This window comes from Erpetoichthys calabaricus, chromosome 7 (genome assembly GCF_900747795.2).
Source record: "Erpetoichthys calabaricus chromosome 7, fErpCal1.3, whole genome shotgun sequence".
NCBI classification, from domain to species: Eukaryota; Metazoa; Chordata; class Cladistia; order Polypteriformes; family Polypteridae; genus Erpetoichthys; species Erpetoichthys calabaricus.
The window spans coordinates 112498865-112526805 of NC_041400.2; the positions used below are offsets into that span (position 1 = coordinate 112498865).

Here is a 27941-nt window from a genome sequence, read left to right on the forward strand (position 1 = left end):
GTTGGCCCTGTAGTTGAGTGGTGTCTCATCCAGATGGTTTCCTTGCAACCAATGTAATTGAGTTTCTGGTTCCTAATACCTCTAAGTAGGTTCAACAACAGATGGGTGGAATTTGCTTGAATAATACGTTTAAATAATGATGTGAAAATATGTTAGCCAATTGAACAAATGCTGAGACTAGTCTGAGAAAGGTGCCACTGTCTAATAAAACACAACAAACGTAAGAGTGCATTTGTGTAGAGTGAAAGTACAGCCCGTGTACACAACATGGCAGAGATAAATGTTGCTTATTGATGTACAGTAATTTCAGGGCTTAAAAGTCATCTCTTGGTTTAGTTCTAGTTTTACATACACATGCTATTCTATTCATGTGCATTTCTATGAAAAAAAATCAAAGTATTGTCACATAACAAAATTCCAGTAACAAACCTATTAAATCCAATTTAGTGTTGCTGGGGCCTGCAGTCTGACCCATTAGTCTGGGCTCTTAGTCCTTTACACTGCATGCTCATGCACTCACTTAATAGGCCAATCCTGTTTTACTGCAAGACAAAAATGAATCCTGGACTGAGCACCAGTCCATTGCAGGCTCCTGTCAGACATGTCCAATTTACAATTCTGCATGAACCTGATATGGATATTGTTAGCATGTGGTGGGGAAACTGGACCACCTGGAGTAGAACCCTATACAGCCATGATAAATTCATATAACCTACACACATTCAGCAATCAAGGATGATATTAGAATCCAAGACCTGGGATCCATGAGGTGTCAAAGCTATTGTCTCCTTGCAACACAATCTCTTATTAACATGACACTTTGCAATTCAGTGGGTCCTCTCTGCATATTTAGGCTTTGTTCTGTTGTGATCTGCCTTGAGCATGTGTGACCCTATAAGAAATTCTCCCCTAGAATGTGTAATGACTTTCTTAAGAATTTAGTTCAAGAAAAACCAGCAGACAAAATGTCTGAGAAAACCTTATGCAGGAAATAAATCTGTTACAGTTTCAGTTACAGTTACCTTTGTTTATGAATTCTCCCTTCTAAAGTCATATTTTCACTGAACTTGTACAAGGCAGTTATTTGTTTTTATTATTTTTGTTGTCAGTATTATGTCATATTCTTTTAAATATCTCATTTTGAAAAAATTACTTGCCTAGTCTTTCTTTCAGTAAATCAGACCACATATCCTTCATGCATGTTGTCACACATGAATGTCTGCCCATGTATGCAACTTCCTGGCTCTGGTGAGGTAAATAGTTCGACCTTGGGAGGAAAGGGGGCACTGACGCTAACATTATCTTCTCCTTCCTCTTCCATAAGCAAGAAAAGATGCTGAAGAAGGACAATTGACCCCGCCCCACCACCCAGAGAAAACCCCTCCCCATCACTCAGAGAAGAGACCACCCTTCTGGTCTCAGACCTATAAAGCTGTTCCTGGAAGGTGGCATCAGATAATCAACTGACACTAGTGAAGGACAGAGCTCCTGAATGCTTACCCTATTGATAAAACCTTAAAAGTGCTTTTTGTTTGAGGTATTTGTCGACTCTGTTTTTTGTTAAATATTAAATGGGGTTACCAGAGTGGCATTCCAACCTTTCTTTGACTCCTCAAGCTGTCTCCTTACCAGGCCGACCTTACAATGTTTATAACAAACAGTTTTTGGTAAAGTTTGTTTTAAATGTCATAAAGGCATTTTACTTTAATGGTTAGTTAGTCCCTTGTTACCCTATTTTATGTTGCCTGCTATAAGCTTGGATCTGTGTGTGTATCTTTGCAATTGGTGTCCATTCTAGGGTTTTTTTTTTGCCTTGTAGCCAGTGCTACTGGAAGAGATAACAACATTTTAGGAATGATTTTGGTTTCAGCAGTATTTTTGAAGAGTCACTGAGCCAGATTTCTTTTCTTTAAAAATGTATTTGTAGCTAATGATATGCTCAGTGCTCTTTATTCTGTCATATATTCTTTCAAATCATGTATACTACACAATGAAAACATGCATATATAAGTGGCTTTTTCACCAACAGCTATATTTTTACTCTTTTGCAGCTATTTATGCTACTTTGCAGTCTATTACATTATGAAATATTTTGTGAAAGTGACATTATGAAAATGTGCCTTGGAGCCTTTACCCAAGACATTATTGAGTTAAGTCACAGACATACTGAATATCGCTTTATCTTCCAAAATTGTATTAGCAGCAGAAACCTGCATTGAGTAAAACATACAACTGTGGCTGTTTTTCAGCAAATTTAGAGCATTCACAGCTGGAGAGGTCAAGGCCAGTACAAGAAAAATATGATTACAAAGAAACAGGAGTTATAAAGTGTCTGTATTTTTCACTCTGTAACTTGCAAGAGAACGCTTTCTGAATAATGTTCAAATGTGCAGATATGGACATGCACACCACTAAACACAAACATAACAAACACACGTAAGTATGGAGGTTTACACAAAGAATGTATAGTAGTTTAAGTTCAATAGAACATTCTAAACTATATTTGTCAATTATTTAAATTCTTTTGTTCTTTTCTTGTATCTTACCTGTTTCATTAGACATTTGTGACTGCTGAAATATCCATCCATGCATTTATTTTAGATTTCCTTAATTCATCTTAGAATAATATTTTAAGCATATCTGAAAAGCATCAGACTGACTTTTCTAAATAAGATTTTGTAGCTTTGAGGCAATAGTGTTAACCATGGTGTTACCTTTTTGCCCTATGCTGAAATAGCTGGAGAATAAAATAAAATAAACTTATAGAGACTAATATTCTATAACATACAGTAAGCTGTCCGATTAGTGCTAATTTCAAAGTACTGCACTGTTGTTCTTCCTATAAAATCATTAGAATATACATTACTGAGCATGTAACATTATCATTATTATGTAATGCAATAGTGCTATGGCTATGCTATAACTTGTCCGGAATGCTGATTGATTCATTTTTTTAATTAATTTTTTATTACCTTTTGTTATTCTTTTTCACTATTATTACAGAAACCTCACAGCTTGGAATGAGGTAATATTTAATTCCTGGCATTTGTGTTAATTGTCCTGACTAATGTGTTATTAGTTTTTATTTTGTGTTGTTTTTACTCTTTATCATTCACTCATGAGTAAAACCATTTCATAGTGTGGGACTGAGTGTGTTGCCATGCAAGTGCGTCAAAATAGTGCATAATGAAGTGTCCAATATTTGGATAAAAGCTTCAAAAGACCCAGTTACCCTCATCTTTCACCTCCCTCAGGTAATATTGGCTAGTGTGGAAGAAGTTTCAGACAGCATTTCCAGAATATATCCGTAGTACTAGGGTGTTGTACCGTGTTAGCCATTATGAATGAAGAGAAAAGCCAAGCAAAATGACACCTTTTATTGGCTAACTAGAAAGATTACAATATGCAAGCTTTCGAGGCAACTCAGGCCCCTTCTTCAGGCAAGATGTAATCAATTGATTACATCTTGCCTGAAGAAGGGATTACATCTTGCCTGAAGAAGGGGCCTGAGTTGCCTCGAAAGCTTGCATATTGTAATCTTTCTAGTTAGCCAATAAAAGGTGTCATTTTGCTTGGCTTTTCTCTACAGAATATATCCTAAACTTTCAAGGAATTTACCCCTTAATGATATAGGGAAGAACTAGAACTATGGGAAACTAATCTTGCAAATAAAATTTCATCAAAGGAATGCAATTCAGGCATTCATTCAATATGCACAAGGCTTACCATAATTCAACTAAAATTGTTTATTGATAAGATATATCTTGTCTAAAATTGTCTAAAATGTACCCAGGGCAAATTTCAACCTGTGAGATCTGTCATCAAGTGCCTGCATCATTAGGTTACATGTTTTGGGAATTTTCTATAGTTAAATCACTTTGGGAAAAAGTATTTGTATATCTCTAGGATTACAAATAAATCCTAATGTCTTAACAGCAATATCTGGGCTAATGCCAGTTGAGGTAAAAGTGTGTGGGGACTGGTCTATTATATGGAAGGGAATTCCATGTCTATTTCAGAATAAATTTATTGATTCAGTAGTTCTTTATGCATACAAAAATACAACTTACAATAAAGAAAAGAGATAAGACGTGCTAAAGTTGTCGTCCTCTGCTTTGCTCTTGCCAACAATTCCCCCTTAATTAATACATTTCAGGCCAAGGTCAGCATGAGTGGAGTTTATGCTGCCTGTATGTCATTGTTTTTATCCACACTTACATCCAAGGCTAAAGAACAGCACATGAGTGCACCAAAGAAAATCAACACCTCCTACAGTTTTAAAATTACTGTATAAGTGTTTTATAGTTGGTGATGTGGCATACAATTGGCAGTGTGCTGTGACAGTATGAAGGACTGTGTGTTGATGGAGCAGGGAGAGGGTAGGATCTGGTTACGCTGACATCTTGGATTACATAATTGGTGTTCTACTGTCTGGATCAGTGTTTCTCAATCCATGGGTTTTGGGCTGCCACTAGTGGGTCAAGAGTTGCAATTGTTAGTGGGTCATGCATTGGGTCATGGCGATGATCGTTTTCAGTAACCCTCACCCTCATGCTCGATTCATTCAGGGAGGTACCCCCTCCTTGGTTGGTCGCTAAGAAAGCTATATGGGAAAAAATGGGTCATGACACCACATAGGTTGAGAAACATGGACATAGACTGTATTTTGGTTGTATGGCAGGTGTGAGGCCATATAATGGCCAGTGTAGCAATGGTCTACCTAGATAAACATTTGAACCATCTAATAAGAGCTGAGGAAATATTGTGTTTGGGACTTAAAGTGGAGCAAAAAAATAAATGAGTTTTATGCATGCAAATGAACCACAAATCATATACAGTATACATGTATCGTATCTTTAAGAAATGTGTATTAATTGCGTTTAACTAGAAATATGTGATATGACTGGTTAGGCCATTCATAGCCCCATTTTTTCTGCCTTTCCACCAACCTTTTTCTATTGGTCCTGTTAATATTAGTTAGCTGAACAGGTGTACACCCAGTTCAATTATGGCCAAGTAGAACCCTTTAACAAGCTACTTCTAAAACCAAAGATAAAACCAAAGGCCTAGAACAAACTACTAAATAATAAAAGCACAAGGAGCTATGACTGAAGTCATCAAAATGAGATAGATAGATAGATAGATAGATAGATAGATAGATAGATAGATAGATAGATAGATAGATAGATAGATAGATAGATAGATAGATAGATAGATAGATAGATAGATAGATACTTTATTCATCCCAAGGGGAAATTCACACTTCAAAAAAAAGGAAAAAATAAAAAAAAGAAACGCACTCTGAGCACACACAGCCTAAGGATGTCCAACTGCTTTCAGTTAGAAAAGTGATTTCACAGAAAGCATCTGATTTCTCATCACTGCATGAGCTGCATCTACCGTATATACTCACGTATAAGTTCGCCCGCAGATAAGTCGGGACTTGATTTTACAGTATAATTTATGGTATATTATAATGTCGGTCGTATAAGTTGAATGCAGAAAACTCACGCTATTGGTCCAAAATATTATGATATGCTAACGCCCACCTGAGAGAGTAACCACCAAGCACACTGCCTTTTTTTTCTATGTGGGTGCGGCAATGCGCTGTCTCAGCGTGTGCTCCTAACCTCTCTCTCTCTCTCTCTCTCTCTCTCTGTTGTGCCTATGTGACCACACAGTAATGCCCAAACTATTCCAAAGCAACGTTTGCACTGATTTGTGTTTTTTGTATCTCACACCCTCATACACCTTTATTGTAAAAGCATTCCTTATCTATAATGGAGCGTTCAATCAGAAGAAAATATGAAGCTGGTTTTAAATTAAATGTCATTGAAGTAGTGAAAGAAACTGGTAACTGTGCTGTGAACGGGCATATAAGTCAGGGTGTGATGATGATCGATTTTTCGTGTTTCAAGACCCAATTTATATGTGAGTATATACGGCAATTTCTCATCTTTTGAGAAATCATATGCAACTGATAATGAGCAAGCATTTGATTTCTCATCACTGCTTGAGGTTCCTCATACTAAAACAATGTGACGTGCTGACAAGTGGTACAAGCAATTTACTTTCTTGGAGTACAATATATGGAAGTATGCCATTGTGTATCCTATTTTACTGAAATCCAATACACTTTCATGATATCTGTTCTTGCTACTTCTGATTGTTGACAAAGAGGAGAAAGGGTGAGTTAGGCAATTTGGGAGATGATGTTCAGAAGGGGATTCCATCGAGGTTGCAACATATGTAATAGTGGCAGACCAAAATATACTGTACTGTTAGTTTATCACAAGAGTGATAGCAGCACAGTTAATCATTGTGTGTGTATAAGAAAACCTCCATCCCCATTCCAGGAGACCTGACTAGCCATGGTCACTCTTTCATCTCCTCATAATTATTTGCTATACTTCATTTTAAGACTTTCATGGTGATAACCAAATTATTAGTTTTTGCTATGGAGACAGTTTCCTCAATCTTACATGCATTTTTTCATCACTGCAAAATAAATAAAACCTCAAAGACTGTTTCCTAAGCACCATGTGCATATTTATGCATTAAAAAAATACAGAAAAGTAATTAGCTGAATCAACAACAGTTAATTCTAGAAGAAAACATGACATTGGTAAAGGATATAACTACTTTATTGCTATCTTGAGTGCTTTTGCTGTTCCTAACACTGTGCAATGTTTCTGAATTCTCTCTGGGGTCAGTAATGTTAGCAGATCATCAAGTCTGAGTAATGGAATCACTGTAAACTTTATTATTCTTTCTTAAGACTGTTATTCCATCTTCTTTTTAAGGACTGCGGTAAAGCCTTGTGTCCAGTACCTGCAAAGTCATTGCTCCAAAATTGTGGTTAACCATTTCAATAAGTAGTGTCAAACATTATCATGACAAGATACTGTAAATTTCACAAGATACTAAAATAAACAACCCCATATAACGGATTCCACTGCGATTTTCAAAATAGGAATAATTTTGCTTTATATCTTTCTGGTCAGGTAATGTTTCAATGTTGTATTTTTTTTCTCTACACATCATCAAAGTTAACAAACTGATAATTACTTTATGAATGATATAATGTTGTCATCTATGCAGTCACATGATTGTGATATCTCATTAAAATACTGGCTACAAACCAGTCCGTCCAACATGGCCATTGGTTGTGCAGTTTTCTGGAATAGAGTTGTTTGGCATGTACAGTTTAGGCTAATAACATGCTAGATAAAAGAAAAGAGGTTGGAAGCATGCGCTGATTACAGTACGTTGCCTCACCCACCACATGATGGGCCACCCATATTGGGACCCAAGTGTAGCTGTACAACGGGTGACAGCTCAGCACCACACTGGAACAGTGTGGGTTTTTTTTACAGTGGTTGGAGTGCCAATCCTGCTGCCAATCATCAAGTTTTCCCTGCAAGTTGGAAGACCTGCTTGCATGGCTGGATGCAGATTAACATCATACCCAGAGCAAAGCAATTGCAGGTTAAAGGCCTTGCTTAAGGGCCCAATGGAGTAGAGTCACATCTGGCATTTATGGGATTCAAACTGGCAACCTTTCGATTGCTGGCGCAGATCCCTAGCCTAAGATCCACCACTCTGTCCCCTTGATAAAAGAAAAGAAAATAATTAATTGAGAGGCCTGCTAACTTGAGAATACTCAATGTGCAATGGAGCTGATATAAACTTGTGTTAGAATAATGCAGCAGGCTAAGCGTAGGGATTTACTATGGTAGAGTAATTATTATAAATATACTGAAATCAGTTCCATCAGCCGTTTGATATGAAATTACACAGTTTAGAATGTAGTATCTGTTAGTGCTGGAAATTATTCAGTATATGATTGAGGTTTTTTTACTGAATATTGGAACTGTAATGATATTCAGAAGAGTACATGAAGGATTGGGATACCACCCTGATAACCTCATTTAATGAAACAATAATATGCAAAGAAGTAACGAAAGACAACTGCCTCAGCTGTGGTTCAAATTACTAATGGATTGCTACTGAGTGAGACTTCCGTGACTCTCTATTACAGGTCCAAAGTGAACAACCACTTTCTGTGGGTGCCAGTATATAAATCAGGTCCTTCCAGGGTTTTGGGCTTCTAGGTCTAGAGGAGAAGTGAGTTTATGCATCTTCCAGGACTTAAGCCAATTATTACTGCAGAGGGAAAGGGAGTTGCAGTTAGCAACAGCACCCTCTCCCATCCTGGGGTGGAGCTGCTTTCCTTGTCAGAGCCTTGAGCCCAGAAATTGACCCCAAAGCAGAATACGTGCCAGATTGATCCTAGAAGCAATAACAGCAGAGACATTAATGTAAATTTTGATGATTTTCATATTTTCCTAAGGTATTGGTACCTGTCAAGATGAGACATAATTGCTGCACCAATTGCACTAAGTGTCTGTAGTGTAGAAAAAATTAGCTTAATTAAGGCATCCAGACTAGGCAAGATGATAAGATGATGAGTTATTCAGCAGATTGCGTGCCATTTATATATCTCTATATATATATAAAATCCAACGTCTGTTTGTCTGTCTGTCTGTATGTATGTCTGTCCACTTTTCACAAGAGAACTATTTAATGGATTTAGATCAGGTGTTTTTCTATAGTTTGCTTGAACATTACGGTTGATTTTGTGACTTCTGTCATTACACTAAGTATCATTGTTCGCTTGCGGGAGAAATTAATAAGCATGAATCCGACAGAGATACTGCGGACTGAGAGGAGGGTGAAGTGTAATATCAGGAGTGGGAAACCAGGCGAGGCCCTCCTCACTCACGCGCCAGCCTCAGAGTGTACCTTGCCTCTGCTTAGCTAGTAAACAAGAGAACTACTTAACGGATTTAGATCAGATTTTTTAGTATAATTTGCTTGAACCTTCTGGTTGATTTTGCGACTTCTCTCATTGCTCTAAATGTCATAGTTTGTTTGCAGGAGCGATATATTCGTGCTAATCCAAGGGAGAGGCTGTGGGCCGAGGGGAGGGGAAGCATGAAGTCATGAGTGGGGAGCAGGGCGGGGCCATCCTCATTCACACACCAGCCTCCATTCGAATAGGTCTACAGTTAGGTCCATAAATATTTGGACAGAGACAACTTTTTTCTACTTTTGGTTCTGTACATTACCACAATGAATTTTAAATGTAACAACTCAGATGCAGTTGAAGTGCAGACTTTCAGCTTTAATTCAGTGAGGTGAACAAAACAATTACATAAAAATGTGAGGCAACTAAAGCATTTTTTTAACACAATCCCTTCATTTCTGGGGCTCAAAAGTAATTGGGCAATTGACTCAAAGGCTATTTCATGTGCACTTGTGGGCAAGTCCGTCATTATGTCATTATCAATTATGCAGATATAAGGCCTGGAGTTGATTTGAGGTGTGGTGCTTGCATGTGGAAGATTTTGCTGTGAACAGAAAACATGCGGTCAAAGGAGCTCTCCATGCAGGTGAAAGAAGCCATCCTTAATCTGCGAAAACAGAAAAAACCCATCCGGGAAATTGCTACAATATTACGAGTGGCAAAATCTACAGTTTGGTACATCCTGAGAAAGAAAGCAAGCACTGGTGAACTCAGCAACCCAATTTTTATGCAATCGTCTGGGTCAGTCACGTTTGAATACCACTTAGTCGTTCATTGCAAATACTGTATTTGGATTTTTTAATAATGCAACAGAAGTCATTTTTTGATTTTAGAAATTACAATGTGTTATATATGTTTAATTATCTATTTGTATCCTTAGTTGTATAATTTTATAGAAAGATGGTATCTCAGCCATACCTCATGCACTTCAGAAGAGGTGATCCACCAAAAGATAAGCATGTTTGGGCTTGGCTGGTAGTTGGATGGAAAAGCTATGACTGATCTTGTAAGAGTGCCTGTAAGGCTATCAGAGGATACTTATCCTGATGTCTGAGTGTGGATTCCATTGCCCCAGCATAATGACAGAGATGCTGTGCTGCAGAAATGATGCCATCCTTTGGATCAGATGTAAAACCGAGGTCCTGACTCTCTGCAGTCATTAAAGATCCCTAGGCATCTTTCGTAAAGAGTAGGGTGTTTCCTAAAGTTATGGCTAAACCGCTCATCATGGCCTGGTCATTCTAGCCTCCTAATCATCCCACATCTCTAATTGGCTAATTCTCTCTCACACCCCTTCATCATTTGGGAACTGGTTCAAAACATCTGCTGTCACATCGTTCAGGTGATGGTGATTGAAGTGGCTCTCCCTTTCTATTTAAAGCACTTTGAGTGACTTGAGTGTCTTTATAGATGCAATGTCTTCTTCCTTTCCTTTACTTTCCTTTCTGGCTGAAAGCTCTTTGAGAGATCTGGTGAAGTTCTATGTACAGCAGAAGGAAAACAGACAGCAGGCACCAAGTAAAACAGTGACTGAACCGTGTATACTTTTGGAAGGCATCACATTTACATTTATAAAGAAGCAGTGTGTTGTGCTCAAGGACAGTCAGTGTAGAAACTGTCTACCTTTATATTGTACTGTTAAAGTGCTGTTGGAATGCAACAAATCTACAAAGACACTGTGTTCAATTAGCACGACTTTAGCCTGTGTCAGGAACATGTTAGACATCAGCCTGGCTCATTTTGTTTTGCTTTTAAAAAGTTACTCTTTTTTTCTTATTTTTGACATTTTTTTTTATCATTTTTCTAGTGTGGCAGGTGATGTTGTCACAATTGTGCCTTAAAAGAAAGCAGTGCTATGAAAAATCTGTTGTAGTCTCCTATTCTACACTGCTTGCACAAACACTTGAAGAATCCTAATCCACTTACCATAACTCTGTAGGAAAGTGATGTTCTATATAATTTTACAGTTGAAAAATTTAATTGTCATTATGAGGATCTGTTTGAACTTTTTTGCATATTTTGTCAAGAATTTGTTAATGCGGGCGGCACGGTGGCATAGTGGGTAGCGCTGCTGCCTCGCAGTTGGGAGATCTGGGGACCTGGGTTCACTTCCCGGGTCCTCCGTGCGTGGAGTTTGCATGTTCTCCCCGTGTCTGCGTGGGTTTCCTCCGGGCGCTCCGGTTTCTTCCCACAGTCCAAAGACATGCAGGTTAGGTGGATTGGCGATTCTAAATTGGCCCTAGTGTGTGCTTGGTGTGTGGGTGTGTTTGTGTGTGTCCTGTAGTGGGTTGGCACCCTGCCCGGGATTGGTTCCTGCCTTGTGCCTTGTGTTGGCTGGGATTGGCTCCAGCAGACCCCCGTGACCCTGTGTTCCGATTCAGTGGGTTGGAAAATGGATGGATGGATTTGTTAATGCAACTCTAAAGTAACCAGGGCCTGTGCCATGCCTTTTTATTTCACTTGTGGTTTTATACATGAAAAACCATTTTAGATGGGGCTCTTTTTATTATGTACTGGGATCCTGATGTGGATCATCGTGTGGTGAGTACGGCAACGTGCTGTATCAGTCCATACTCCTAACCTCTCTCTTTAGCTCTGTAAGTAGGGTGGGGATTGAGTGATGAATTTCATAAATTGCATTAGTTATGTATTATTGTACTTGCAAATTTTTTTTGTTTGTTTTATTCTTTAGACAAGCATTCGAATGTATAAGATCCCTTATAGTAATAACTGGTGAGAGGTACAGTACTCAAGCAACAGAAAGAAAAAAAAAACTAAAGGTTTTGGTGGAAACGTTTTGATTAGTGTTTTTGGTTAGTGTTTTGGTGAAAAATCTTATCACATTCCATGAAACAGACTATACCTGACCGATCTTTACAACAACCCCTTAATAGATTTTCTCTGCTGTGCCTGTCTGATTAGGCTTCTCTTCCAGACTTATACAAACATAACAGCCTTCTTTTTTCACTTGTGTTTTTAAATTGACAATTCCTAATGTTGAAAGCATTATCAAATTTAAAAAAAGAAAAGTGAAAAGTATAACTACAGAGCCACTAAAGGGACTTGAGAGAGAGGAAAAAAAAGAGTTATTTATCCTGCACACATGAAATGATCTTATGCACACAACATCTTTTTTGTGTGCTGTGACCACCAGGGGGCGTGCCAGCTCCCCAAACACCCGACAACAACAGACACAGGCACAAGTCCCAGTACAACACAGGCTTTATTTAACCGAGGGAAACGTTTCCCAGGTTTCCCACAGTACAGTAGCACAAGTAAATATAGCACACAATACTTTCTTTATCTCTCTTCTGTCTCTTGTCCACCTACACTCCTCTTCCAGCAAGCTTTGTCCTCCACCTCCCAACTCTGGCTCCTCGAATAGAGTGAGGTGGCTCCTTTTATAGAGCACCTGGAAGGGCTCCAGGTGACCTATAATCTGCTTCCAGGTGTGGCAGCAGCCCTGCAGAGAAGGGCTCAGCCATTCCTCATGTGCCCCCTGGCAGTGGCCATGGGCCCCAACAGGGTTGAGCTTCCATGCTGCAAACCTGTGGTGCTGTAACAAGGCAGGGTGACTCCTCTCTGTCATTCCAGGGTAGGTACTGCCCCATGCAAGCTCCATTCCCTGGTCCTTCCCTTAAGAAGGTGTCTCAGCTGGATAAGGATCTTGTCTGTCCATTATAGTGCGCATGGCAAAGTTTCTTGTGCTCACAACATCTTTTTTGCATATTCACGCAGTAGTGTTTCTGGCATACATGTTTCCCTGTAAATTTCCGGTAGACCTGTTCTGCTTCTGTAACTTTAACTGTTTCGTTGTGTAGACTATCGGAAAGTTGAAATGGAATTCATAGACCTATATTTTAAGCTGCATCTTTCCCATAAAGGCATTGTTTTTATGCTTGCAATCTGACATCGATACTTCATTTCTGAACGTCATTTGAAATTAATTCTGAGTTCTAGAGGCTTGTTTTGGCAAAAGGGTTACAGTGACATTGAAGACCTGCACACAAAAAAGACCTTGTGCACACACAAAAAAGATCTTGCGAGCATGCAAAACCTTCTCAGGCACGCAAAAAATAAATTTTTCTTTTTTTTTTGCTCATGTCCTTTTAGGAGCTCCATATATAACTAAAATGCAAAACATAAGTATAGATTTTCCTTTGGTACAATAAAAAGTTTTTAAAATTTTAGAACTTTAGAATAAAGATATTGGCTTTAACATTCAAATACAAAGTTGCTGTCTGACATCTGTTGTTCTTTTAATTAAATTAATAAGGTTGTTATAAATAGTTTGAGCAGCTTCAACTTTATGAAATATTTGTTTTTAAAGAGCATAAAATGTGTGTTTATGTGTGTAAAATTGTACTGTTTACTGGATTAAGCTTTTAGATAAATATTTGAGTGGTTGGAAAGATATTAAAAATTCAGTAATTTCAAATCTATTACCCATAAACAGCATTTACTAGATTTTTTTTATCTTTACAACATTGGAACAATTTTGGCAAGGATTGACAATGAGAAGGCTTTTTTATTTTTGATCAATAACAGCTATCTAAGGATTTGAGGGTACAGCGTCAGCTTGTGCTCGCGAGAATTCTTGGCTCATACCAGCCATATTAACAGCAAAAAATCAATACAGACAGAAAAAAAGCAGAAATACAGTAAAACTGTGACATGTGTGAAACTTTTCAATACCTGCTGCTGCACTAGGCAGAAAATAACTTTTCTGAGATAGGTCACTAGCCACTATTAAAGTTTGAAAACCCTGAAAGCTTTTGCCTAGAGATGATAACGTATAGGAGTCACACTTTTTAGATGCATTGGCAATAGTATGATTGGGAGCAGTGAGTCTGAGAGCTAATTAGGAACCAGAAGTGCAAACAAACACAAAGCAAATCAATACTTGTTCCCTGGTATATTTCAAAGAACCTTTTCCAGCTCTGTTGATCAATGGCTAATCCTTTGTAAAAGAGCCTCTTTTATGTAATAATTTCATTGGGATTCTCATCTGCAAGATAAAGTTATAGCAGACTTTTCAGTACAGAATGAAGCATGCAGTATTTGTAAGACACCTTAAACAACATTTAGTGGAGTTTTAATATGGGATTAGTATAGAATACAATTATTACTCAGGTTATGACAAATAAAAGTGCTTATAATAGAAAAGCTGGGAGGTTAACTGAAAATGTGTTCTCTGTGTACGAACACTAAATAAAAAAATGTCCTTTCATCAGAAAACAGAACAAAATGCAATAAAGCATTTCCTAAGATAATACTGGGATAACATTAATGCTAGCTCGCAATAAATAGCCATTTTAGTAGTTGTGAGACATGGACGCTATCCAGTAACCTGAGACGAAGACTGGACTCCTTTGGTACTGCGTCTCTTCAGAGAATATTTGGGTACCGCTGGTTAGACTTTGTGTCGAGTGAGCAGTTGCTCACGGAATCCCTAATGAGGCACATTACCTGCATTGTGAGGGAGCATCAGTTACAGCACTAAGGCCACGTGGTGTGATTCCCCGAGGATGACCCAGCTCAGTTGAGGACCAGAGCAGCTGGACCAGGCCAAGGGGACGCCCACCTAACACCTGGCTGCAGCAGGTAGATGGTCATTTCAGGTGGGGGGGGGGGGGGGACTGGACCGCGTGTCTGCCTGAATTGTCAACCGTGACCCCGAGCTATTGGTGGTGGGTGCGACAATACGCTGTAGCAGTATATGCTCCCCAACCTTACCTGACCAGCCTTGACTCCCTAAAAAGACAGCAGAACAAGCCCCCCCATCCCCCCCCCCGGCCAGGAGCAAAACCCTTGTAAGGGAAACAAAAATGGAAGAAATTTTAGGAAAGGCAATTTAGAGAAAGACCACCTTCCAGGTAGGTTGGGCATGCAATGGATATCAAAAATAGGGTAAATACAATACACAAAACAGAACACAATAACCTAAGTTTAATTTTCTTTCACAAAAAAAATGATCCCTAGTTGATACTGTTACCTAATATCATTTCCTGTTTGAGTGCTAGTATTGTTAATCTTTCTTGTTTCGTTTTAGGTACCCTGAACTTGCCTCTGTCTGTCAAAGACCAGGTACTCTGATTTTGTATCCTGGATCTGATGCTGAAAATCTTGAAGACCTACAACTGAACTCCTCCGCAGCTCCTTATAACATCATTATCATAGATGGCACATGGAGCCAGGCCAAAGATATGTTCTACCGGAATTCCCTTTTCCGTCTTCCCAAACAAGTATGTCCTTATTCCTTGTTATACTTTGATATCAACAGTGCAGTGTTCTTCCCTCATTTAATTGCTTATATTACTTGCACCTGCAAAATAATCATTCACTCGGAGTCAATATTTGTACATGAAGGCCAACCACTGGTGTGGTAACATACATCATGTTCTAGCCAATCATGATGCTTTGACTAGAAGGGAGATTTTCTGCAGGATATTCATGTTTCTTGACAGCAGCATGAATTTGCTCTTTGAATGAAAATGAATTATTAAACCACTTTTACCCTAGCGCAATTTGCATTTCTTTGAGTATATGTTCTAAATTAAAAACATTTATAAATATGCAAACTGCTCTTACAATTTTTTGATACCCCATTTAATTTATATTCCTATGCTGTTCCTTTTTTTTGCTATAGTTTAAACTATCCATCATGCTCAGATGTCTGCCTGTCACATTTATATCTAAATATCAAATATAAATGGATGTATTTTATAGTTTAAGTGAACAATTACATTGAAGTTTTCACCTTTTCTATCTTTGCATTATGCTGGATGCTGCTAGGAGACACAGCAGGATTTTTAATCCACCTTTTAATTTGCTGTAATGATACAATATGTCACATCCAGGAATAGCCCATATGAAGTTTTACATGACTAGCGTCCTGTCTCAAAGAAAGAGGCAGGTTTTTGTCCAACAGGAAAGAAAACTCTGTTCCTTTTGAAATGCCTGCTACTGTACGGGGCTCATTAGAGCTAAGGATATTGAATATTGAAGAAACTAAGGTTTTTCATTACTAGTCTATAGTATTATGTTCTTTTTATGTGTGTGTTTTTGTGTATTTTATGTTTTTTATATTTAAAGACCACGGGGCTCTGCCCCCTGCTCACTTCGCTCGCCCACCCCCGGGTTTGGTTTAACCGGATATGCAATTTTAAGAGATTGTTATTTTCATGGGAATTGTTACATATGCATTATTTTCACTTTTCTGTATATTTTGCATATTTTGTGTCACTTCCGGTTGAGAGTTCGCTGTGTGCGTTTGGCTGCCGCTTCTCACCAGTGTCGTTGCATTTGTTTTGTTTTGTCCCGTCATACTTGACTGCTCTTTTTGAATTTTTTTTTTTACGAATGCCACTGGCGATTGCCTAGATCACACCTGCTTCAGTCCTGCGCGAGCTCTCTTCCTTCTCTCCTGTTACTGCCTTTACGGTGAGTATAAATCTACTCTTGCTTCGTTTGCAGCCTGTCCGCTGTGCTTCGACATTTCTAGCTGGTTATGCAGTGAGATTTGGGTTGGCAAACGTGTGTAGCTGGAGTTAGCATGGTGTTTCCAGTGAATTCTCAAGCACACAATATTAGATTGGACACCTTCCCTTTTATCATTGCAGATCAGTTTAAATATCTAGGGGTAAACATCACAAGTAAAGATGGTCAACCCTTCATCTCATTTTAGCTAGAAGAATTAGATTCAACCATAACCACATTTATTTGGAATTCAAAACATCCACGTATCCAAAGAGTGACCCTAAAAAGATCAAAGGCAGAAGGTGGCATGGCTCTACCTAGCTTTCAGTTTTATTATTGGGCAGCAAACATACAAACTATAAAAACCTAGACATGGACACAAATAGATGAACATATACAGGCTTGGTCTGCAATAGAAATAAAATCCTGCAGTACTTCTTTACATTTCTTGCTTTGTGCCCCAATAAATGCAAGTTATCGCCAATATACTAACAACCCAATTGTGCTTCACTCACTCAGAATATGGAAGCAATGTAGGAAGCATTTTAAGATGGAGAATCTTTTATCGGTGGCAACTCTGCACGAGAACCACCTATTTTAACCCTCGCAAACATATAGTATGCAGTTTTTAATGTCTGGAAAACATGTAGGATTAAATCACTTAGAGATCTGTACATAGACAATGTCTTTGCATCCTATGAACAATTACACTCCAAATTGAACTTTCCAGCAACACATTTCTTTCACTACATTCAAATCAGAAACTTTGTTAAAAAGAACCTTCCCAATTTTCCTCACCTCCCACCTCCCTCTATGCTGGAAATGTGTACCGCGCCAACATTTCTGAATTCTTTACGATGTTCTACTTTGTCATCTACTCTTTGTCCTTTATTTCCAGCCCTGGGCGTGGATTCGTCTTGCGGGACATAGAAGTGTCTCTCAGAGAAAATCACGTCTCGTCTCCTTCCAAGATTTATTTTATAATAGAGAGATTGAGTTTTTGTGGTTTATTTTTCACTTTGATTTATTTTGATGAAGTTTATTTGGACTACGGTCTTTACGTGACACCATCAGGTTGTTCCATATGACCTTGATTGTCTCACAAATGATATTACGGGTATGATTCTATACAGGCAAAATTACTTTATAGTTGTGTTGTCCCTCAGTGGATACTCAATGTCTCCAGTGTCTTTATCAGCAGTCATCTTTTTATCCAAGAAGGCCCTAGTACTAGTGCTTTTTTTTGGTTTCTTGTCTCTTGATTTTCTCACAATAATCTTTAGACACTCTGCATGTCATGTAACATAGTCAAACAAGTTATGCACAGTTATTAATTTTGTTGCTCACTGTTACACTTCACTGTTCGTTTCCATAGGCTGGGGTACATACTGTCATCTCTTTTTTATATAAACAGAGGCATTCTAGGTTTTTTTATATTTTTCAGAACTAATTGAATGTACTAAAACAATCAAATCATGATGGTTAGTGGTGGATATCAGAGAGCTGCACGACCTAATGCTTCATAAAACCATCAATAGGACTGCAGAGTTTACAGGTATCCAACAGGCTATGGGCAGGCAATTCTCACTTGTGGACACTGTGTTTAACTTCACCCATATGTACTGAAGTTCATCAGTCTGGCTGGAGCAAAATGTGAGCAGAAGACAAGAACTGAAAAAAATCCTTTAAAAATGAATATAGGTTAATTGGAATGGAAAGTTAATCCGTATCAAAAACTAAGTACTGTAAATACAATATTTTCTTTGGTTAACAATAGTGGCAAAGCCCAAAGACTACATTAAAGTTTAATTGATACATGATAGTAAAGTAAAAGTACCAGATTAATGTCCTCCTTGCAAGTTGTATGTACCTCATTTGGAAACCTACATGTCGCCTCCAGAGTTTTTAACACATAGTCACATATATTCAATCAAATTCATCTTTGTATTATGAAAGATTTGAGTTTCAGTTATTGGTTCAGATGGCAACCTCAGTGTAAGTCAAATTAAATGGCCACACAATTACAATAAAAAAAATATACACCATTTTCTGAAAATAACAGTTTCAAGAGCTAATACTTGCAGTTGCATTGCAGGGCAAGCAGTGGAAAATGAAAAAGTGTGGCGAGCATTAAATTCAAGTGGTAACAGCAAATCTGCATGTACAAAAAGAGAGGGTATCTATGCACAACTAAAGCACAATTACTCCATAGTGATTTGCCAAGAAACATGAATAGAAGTTTGAATTTTAAGCATCAATAACATATACATGTTGCAAGTCACAGTCAAATGCCTAAACGCCCAATCAACAGTAAAAAGCTGCAATACCCATGTCGCTCTGTGGGTGTGCACATGGGGGATCCAGTAAGGGGATGCTGCCAACTAGGCAGCCTTATTATGTCATTCCACTATGAATCCCATCTGGAAAAGTGAACACCAGCCATCCCATTTGGGAAGGCAGTCCATCCCTGTCTTCCATCATAAAACATTTCAAATGAAAATACAGATACATTAATTTTAACAATGTTTCATTGACACTGTAATTTACAAACTCAAGAATGATGGACATTTTTTTCCACCCACCAGCATTCTTCATTAATTTTGCCTTGGTACCTACTTTTCCAATATAATCCCCGGTAATACAGAATTTTGTATGTGCTACCTGTTAATGCTTCCTCCCCAAATATTTTTGCGTACACTATCTTATTCTGCTGCCACTCCTTGGATAATGTGTGTCACCTTTTAAGTATGCTTAAAAAGTTTAACATTCTTTTATTTGTACAACATGTACATATACTGTATATATAGTAATTCTTATTTCAGTCTTAATTGCGTTGTTTAGATGGCTTGGCATGCTTTCATTTGATTTGATGTTATCAGAAGCTTGTTAAACAAGGCTTATCAATGTATCTTTCAGTACTCTTATACACTGTTCCTTATTTAGTTGAATAAATCCTGGTTGTGTTCAGCTGGGATTAATTTTTTGGTAAAAATTTGGAATGATCTTTAAAATGAGTACTAGAAAGTAAAATACTTTCTAAGCTACCATGTACTTCCTGCAGTCTCTACAGTCCCTTCTTCTTTGATCCCTGGACTTTTCAATAACTAGCACTGCTCCTGTATTCTTCACCAGGGCATCTAACTACCCTCTGTGAACACAGTCGTGTCTTCTGCTCTCTGGTGCAACCCTAGAACTTTGTCACAAAATAAGTTTCCTTCTGTAGTGTGCCCATTAGTATTATATACAGTCAAGATGGCCGCTTTAAAGGCAAGGGTAGGAAATGATGTCATCAGGGCCAGAAGGGGAAGTGACATTGTCAGAGGTGGGGACAGGAAGTGATGTTGTCAGAGGCACTGGAACAGGAAGTGGCGTTGTCACTCAGTACGTGACTTCACCGGAGGCACCAGAACAGGAAGTGACATCATCAGATTCACCAGAACCCTGTGGGATTTCCCAAGAATGGTCTGCAAGGGATTGAGAGGGACAGTTAGTGCACCCCGTCGCCCCCTGGTCGGACATGGAATTGCCATTTTTCAGGCCCTTTAGTTGACCTCTACTCGCACATGTGTGACACTATCACTTGCCAAATACAATAGGCATATTCAAAAGTTACATTGCACTGGAGTACTATCTTCTGAGCTTCAGTATATTTATAAACCTCTCATAGTGGAAAAAGTGGTATCTAAAAATGAGGGAAAGATGAGATTTTCTTACCCATTAACATATTTTTTTGTATATTCCCTTAAATAAAATTAAACTGTGATTTATAATACATTCTTGTTTATCATGGTGCTTGTCAGTGGTAAAATGTTGCATGTTGGCCAGACCTGCAAGTAAAAATTTCGTTATACTGTACACTACTTAGTACTACTACTACTACTACCACTACCAACTGGAATCTTTCTTTTCTTGCATCACTTTCTTTTTTCTTTGTTGCGGTTCTTTCTGACTGGAAACCCACCATCAGGATTCCGTTCATTCTTCTGGGTTGGGACAGCTTGTGACAGTACACATGGTGTTATACATGTATTATTAATAGTCTTTATTTTCATCACATTTAAGTATAAATATGCTTTTTCGCAATTGAATACTTTTTAATAGGTTTGTCAATGAAAAGGGATAAAAACATTTTGTGTAATATATAAAGAATAGTTTTAAATAGGTCCAAAGGTCTAATACACTGTTGCATTGTATGTATAATGAAATGAGCATTTTCTGTTTTTAATAGCACTCCAATTTGAGAACCAGGTCTAAATCATAAATATAAAAACAAAAACAGGTTTGGACATTTACATTTTTGTTTATTAATTTGATTTTTGACCAGAAATTCTTGTCTTGTAATATTGTTTTCAGGATCTTAGTTTTAAAGTAAAACAGTTGTTGAGTGTTTTTTGAGCCTGAAAGCCCTTTCAGCGATGGCACACTTTAGCCTGTCATAAACGTTTACTGTTTTTCGAAGGATATTTGAAGTGATCTGTCATACATTCATAGCCGATGATAGTTTAGCAAATGTCAGAACTGACCTTTTGGTTGTTTACTGGTGTTACATTAATTATTGAAGAACACAATTTTTACACATGGCATCACAAAATTTCTGTCTGCACTACTTTTAGTTTCATTTTGCACAGTTATTGAAAAATGCTTACCGTGAGGCATTTTTGGAAATGTGACTGAGTGTTTTCATAATTGATTTAATGAAAATTGGGAGCTGCTGTAAGTTAGGCTTACTGAGCTGGGTGTTGGCCAGATCTGCTTTGTACTCTGCAGATTACTAAATGCCTTATATTAACAGAATATACTGGCTCCTTGAAAGGCTATGAATGAATTTTCTAAGATTTGAATCATAATTTGTTAACTTAACTATCATGTCTTCAAGGATGTGTAAGGAAAAGTATAAAGAACGGCCAAAATGTAAGAAAAGAAGATCCTATACACTACATTCTGCCTGTCAAAATAGCTAAGTGCAATGCACTCAAACAGTGTCATGAACAAGTTTTTAGAAAAAAGGCAGTGGTTCCCAACCTTTTTTTGGCCATGTCCCACCTAGGCCTCTCTAAAATCATGATGTCCCCCACTGTAACATATACCTTATTCTTATTATTACCTATTCAAAAAGTACTCCTACTCACGTGTAGGAAGCCCATAATGCCATTAATTTGGTCTAAACAAGCTTCCAAAGAACATGGAAACAAAAATGGGAAAGTAGAGTTGAAGTACTGACAAAGAAATCACTAACAAATTGTTAAAAAAAGTTATATAATATGAAGTAATATGAAAATACAGCAAACATATAATAAGAGATGTGATATTCATAAATATAAAATAACTTTAATGACAGCTTTTTCTGTAATATTTTGATCATTTTATATTTTTGTTATATTGAAAAATTTTATAATCATTGTTACAATTCATATAATTTTAATGGTAAAAACGATTTCTAAGTAGAAAAACCCAAGCCGGTTGTAAAATCATAAATTAAAGGGTTCTTCACCATCCCTTCTATGTTTATATAAATGTATAAATGTCTCTGTAAAAATAAAAATTATTTGTTTATTTTTTTCTATCATTTTTAACAGTGAATTTGTTTTTTCATTTTATAAATTGTTTAACGTACCTACATTCTTGAATTGCACCCCTAAAAAATCAAAATGTCCCCCAGTGGGGCGTGCACCCCACATTGGGAATCACCGTTATAAGGTCTTCTTGAGCAGTTTCTATATCGGTACTCCATAGACTGTTATGTAAGATTGCAAAAAACTGTCCCAAGCATTTTGGTTTAGCATAGGAGCATTGTTAAGCAAAAATATACCGACATTAATGGCTTATTTATTAAATAACCTGTCTGGGGTGATACTTTGAAACCAAATAATCATTATCAATAACAGAAGAAATTGCATTCTGTAATTAGGTATGATTGTAATTACATTGAAAAGATGAGTAATTAAATTTTCAATAATGGGGCTGTATTTATTATCTTGTTTCTGTAGGGTTACTACAAGCTTAACATCTTTTAAGAAACAAATGACTTACTAATTTCATTTTCTCAAATATGTAATACTTTATATACAGTATACACATGGCGTTTTATGAACACTACCCTGCCAATACATGTGTAATGCCCATTTTTGTCTAAGATTATATTTTTATTAATATGTCAGTTTTGGTGATTTAATTAAATAGTTATAGCCTAGGGAAAGAATGAACTTACTATGAATCTGTAGTCTATTGTTATAATATAAATGTATACACTTGTTTATCATCTTCAGTTAGTATCTTTGTACAGTGGTACCTTGAGATAACGAGTTTAATTCATTCCGTGACCGAGCTCGTAAGTCAAAATGCTCGTATCTCAAATCAGTTTTCCCCATTGAAATTAATTCAAATGAGATTAATTCGTGCCAGCCCCCAAAGAACCACCCTAATTTTTTGTTAAATGTTTTCAACATAAAAAAATGTATTTATAATGAACAAATATTGTATACAAACAAAATAAAACCTAATACATAAAAGAGAATCTAAAGAGATAAACAGATGTTGGCAGAGCCGATTAGCGTATTGTAGTATTTTTTTCTTTCACTTCACTTTTGCTTAACTTAATTTTCTTCTTCACTAGTTTTTTTTCTTTCTTGCCACGCTTTCGTCACTTTCATTCTCAGGGCATTTCAGTAGAAACCTGTCCAAGAAGCTTTGTTTCTTCCTCCCCTTTAGAATGTTTCTGAAATGAGTTAGGCAAGTGTCATTAAATAGCATTGCTGCACAACCAGTTGCAACTTTTTCAGGGTTTTTCTTTTCAATAAAGTCCGAAACCTTTTCCCACACTGCAAACAATTCTTTTATTTTACTTGAAGAGATAACCTCTTCCGCCTCTGGCTCCTTTGCAGTACCAAACTCCTGCAGAACCTCTGTATGTTGCTGCATCTGTAGTTCCGTCAACTCTTCCGTCGTCTGTTCCTCGGAATGTTCGGCGACAAGCTCTTTGATGGCTCATATCTCGAATTTTGGCTTGTAACTCAAGGCAAAAAAATCGACCTAGTGACAGCTCTTATCTAAAAAAACTTGTATGTTGGGGCACTCGTACCTCAAGGTACTACTGTACTTTGATATTATGTAAATATTTTTTCTTTGCAATCCTTATAATAGCAGTTAATCTTGGTGGTGTACAATTTTTATGTTCGAGAATGTGTTTCCTTGATACTTTAAATAAGAAAGACTATTTTTGTTCTTCAAAGTGATTAGTTTGAATATAATTAGAGATTTTGTGTGTCAGAGCTAAGAAGCGAAATTACTAGAATAGATGAAGAACAAGCCTGGCATCCAAGTGAAGCTCTCTACAGGAAAAGGCAGGCCCTGCATACAGAACTTAACATCTTAACAACTAAAGAAACTGAACAACTTATTTATAAGTCTAGACATCATTACTATGAACACGGAGAAAAAGCTAATAAGCTTTTAGCTCAACAAATTCACAAACAAGAAGTTCGCAATGCAATACCAGTAATCACCAACACAAATGGAGAAGAAATTATTGACCATAAAAATATAATGCACGCATTTAGAGATTATTATAAATCCTTATATTCTACTGAGCTCAAAGAAGACAACACACAATCTAATGCATTTCTGGATACATTACAGACACCACAAATAGATGCTTTAAGTGCTGAGGAACTGGATAAACCTCTAACGCTAACAGAATTACTAGATGCTATAAAGTCACTACAAAGCGGGAAATCAGCAGGCCCTGATGGTTACCCCGTAAAATTTTATAAGAAATTCTCCACTCAGCTAGCTTCCCTCTTATTGGCAACATTTACAGAAGCTAGAGACAACCAAATACTACCTCAAACATTTCGTCAAGCATTAATCACCGTCTTTCCTAAACAAAATAAGGACTTGTTACAATGTGCATGATACAGACCAATTTCACTCCTGAATAATGATGTTAAGATATTCTCAAAAATTCTAGCTAGAAGGATGGAGAAAGTTCTGCCCTCGGTAATATCACAGGATCAAACTGGATTTATTAAAGGCCGACACCTATCTTCAAATCTCCGGCGCCTGTTTAATGTAATATATTCACCAGCAAAATCAAACACCCCAGAGATATTACTATCATTAGATACAGAAAAAGCATTTGATATGATTGAATGGAACTACCTTTTCACTGCATTGGAGAAATTTGGGTTTGGCCCGAATATTTGTGCATGGATTAAACTACTGTATACCAATCCAGAAGCTTCAGTTTGTATTAATAACATTTGCTCAGACTACTTTAAGCTAGAACGTGGTACCAGACAAGGATGTCCCTTGTCGCCACTGCTGTTTGCAATCGCCATTGAACCACTGGCGTTTCACTGCCGAAATTCTTATCAGATAAAGGGGATTGTCAAAGAAGGACTGGAACAGAAAATTTCTCTATATGCAGATGATATGGTTTTATATATATCAGACCCAGAAAACACTGTCCCTGCAGTTTTAACAGCACTAACAGAATTTCAAAAGATATCTGGTCTTAGAATTAATCTGAATAAAAGTATACTCTTTCCAGTAAATTCACAAGCATATAATATTAGATTGGACATGCTACCTTTTACCATAGCTGATCAGTTTAAATACCTAGGGGTAAATATCACAAGTAAACATAAAGCTCTTTATCAGCAAAATGTTGCCGTCTGTATGGAAAAAATTAAGCAAGACTTGCATAGATGGTCAACCCTTCATCACACTCTAGCCAGAAGAATTAACGTTGTTAAGATGAATATCCTTCCTAAACTTCTTTTTTTATTTCAAAACATTCCAATATATATCAATAAATCGTTTTTTAAACAGTTAGATTCAACAATAACCTCATTCATTTGGACTCAAAACACCCACGTATCCAAAGAGCGACCTTACAAAGACCTCAGGCAGAAGGTGGCATGGCTTTACCTAATTTTCAATTTTATTACTGGGCAGTAAACATACAAGCCATAAAAACCTGGACACAAATAAATGAACATACACAGGCTTGGTCCGCAATAGAAGTAAAATCCTGTAGTACTTCTTTATACTCCCTGCTCTGCTCTCCAATAAATGCACGTTATCGCAAATATACTAATAACCCAATTGTGCTTTACTCCCTCAGAATATGGAACCAAATTAGAAAGCATTTTAAGATGGAAAATCTTTTATCGGTGGCACCTCTGCAAGAGAACCACCTCTTTCAACCCTCGCAAACATATCCAGTTTTTAATACCTGGAAAAGTTTTGGGATTAAAATGCTCAGAGATCTTTATATTGACAACATATTTACATCTTTTGATCAATTACGTTCAAAATTCAACTTCCCAGCTACACATTTCTTTCACTATCTTCAAATTAGAAATTTTGTTAAACAGAAATTGCCCGATTTTCCCCACCTCGCAACCCCCACAATGTTGGAAAAAATACTGCTCAGTTTCGAGGAATTAAACACCATTTCCGCATTATATAAAATCCTATTAGAGTCCCTGCCTTTCAAAGATCCAAGAGGACATTGGGAAGAAGATCTCTTAATCAATATATCAGAAAAGGAGTGGAAGGTAGCAAAGCAGAGAATTCACTCGAGCTCCATATGCGCAAAGCATAGAATTATTCAACTAAAAATTATATATCGAGCTCATCTGTCTCGCTTAAAACTGTCCGAAATGTTTCCAGGGCAGGATCCAACCTGCGAACGCTGCAACCAAGCTCCTGCCTCACTGGGTCACATGTTCTGGGCCTGCACCAAACTAACATCATTTTGGACCAAAATATTTAAGTGCCTTTCAGACAGCCTTGGTATCACAATTCCTCCTAACCCATTAACAGCTGTGTTCGGTGTTCTTCCAGACGGACTTGAAGTGGAGAAGGGCAAGCAAACGGTGATTGCATTCACTACACTTTTGGCACGCAGACTTATTCTGTTAAATTGGAAGAATCCTAACTCTCCTCTGATAAGTCAGTGGGAAACCGATGTTTTATATTATTTGAAATTGGAAAAAATCAAATTCTCAGTTAGAGGATCTGTACAAAATTTTTTCAAAACCTGGCAGGATCTAATCAATATTATTTTAGAATAAGAGAAATAACTATTACCGCATTTAATTCCCTTCTCCATCTCTTATTTACATATATATTTATTTCTCCTTTTCTTTTGTTTATTGTTGCCTTATTAAAAAGCCCTAAGCAATTCTCCTTTGGCTAAACTCTCCTTCTCAGGGGTGGGGTTTGATTTGTCTTCAATTTTGTTTGGTTATAAATTGATCTATTTGTATGGAATGATTACAATAAAAATTAATAAATAAAAATAATAAAAAAATAAATAAATAATTAGACATTTTGTGATGCTTCTTTCTTTTTCTTTTTTCTCATATATCGGCAATAGCAAAATACCTGCGCTTCACAGCGGCGAAGTACCGCCTTAAAATTTTTATTAAGAAGAAAAGTAAACCTTTTTAAACTGAGGGAAAATATACCAATAATTATTTGTTAAGGATCTGGTTGTATACCACGTTGTCAGTTCGGCCCTCCGGTTGTAATATGACCAAGCTGTGCGCTGAGCTTACTCTTGAGCATGCAACGTACAGTTGGCCATGTGAAAAGCAATCTTGCCTCAAATCAATGCCAACCTTTTGTAGGGTCTGTCCCTGAGACTTATTAATTGTCATCGCGAAGCAGAGCCTTACTGGAAATTGGAGGCGCTTGCATTGAAATGGGAGATCAGAGGGTATAACGGGGATGCAAGGAATAAAAACTCTCTCCCCTGAGCCACTGCCAGTAAAAATAGTTGCCTCAATTAGATTCTTTTGCAGACACGTGACCTGAAGTCTCGTGCCGTTACAAAGCTTCGGTGGCTGTAAGTTTCTCAGTAACATTATTGGTACCCCAGCCTTCAAAATTAGATTATGCTCAGAAGTGCCTGGAGGATTCAGAGTGTGGAGAAACTCTACCGGATAGTGCACCGCGTCTTCCACTTCTACAACTGAATCCACAGACTGATATGTTTTCAGTTGTGAAGGTAGTTCTTGAGGGCGGCACGGTGGCGCAGTGGTAGCGCTGCTGCCTCGCAGTTAGGAGACCCGGGTTCGCTTCCCGGGTCCTCCCTGCGTGGAGTTTGCATGTTCTCCCCGTGTCTGCGTGGGTTTCCTCCGGGCGCTCCGGTTTCCTCCCACAGTCCAAAGACATGCAGGTTAGGTGGATTGGCGATTCTAAATTGGCCCTAGTGTGTGCTTGGTGTGTGGGTGTGTTTATGTGTGTCCTGTGGTGGGTTGGCACCCTGCCCGGGATTGATTCCCTGCCTTGTGCCCTGTGTTGGCTGGGATTGGCTCCAGCAGACCCCCGTGACCCTGTGTTTGGATTCAGCGGGTTGGAAAATGGATGGATGGAGGTAGTTCTTGAAGTAAAATGTGGTTTATAGTCGTAGTCATGTCATTTCTTGGTGTCAGGATAGCTCTCTCCCTCAACCATGACACGTTGTTTTCGTGGAGATTTCGTAGATTGGGGTAAACATTTTGAAGAAGGCTTTGTAAGAGGCTTTGGCGGTTGTCCAAAGGTGTAAAATATTTGGCCATTTCGGTACACTTGAAAGCGACAA

At 37.7% G+C, this 27941-nt stretch overlaps 1 protein-coding gene across 1 annotated transcript in view; it reads left to right on the top strand.

Moving 5' to 3' along the window:
- Positions 1 to 27941, top strand: part of dtwd2 (DTW domain containing 2) — a 395350-nt gene that overhangs the window by 210018 nt on the left and 157391 nt on the right. Inside the window, exon 4 of the mRNA XM_028805260.2 lies at positions 14922 to 15114. Within this exon, the coding sequence (XP_028661093.1) occupies positions 14922 to 15114 (193 nt within the window). The remainder of the gene's footprint in view (positions 1 to 14921; positions 15115 to 27941) is intronic.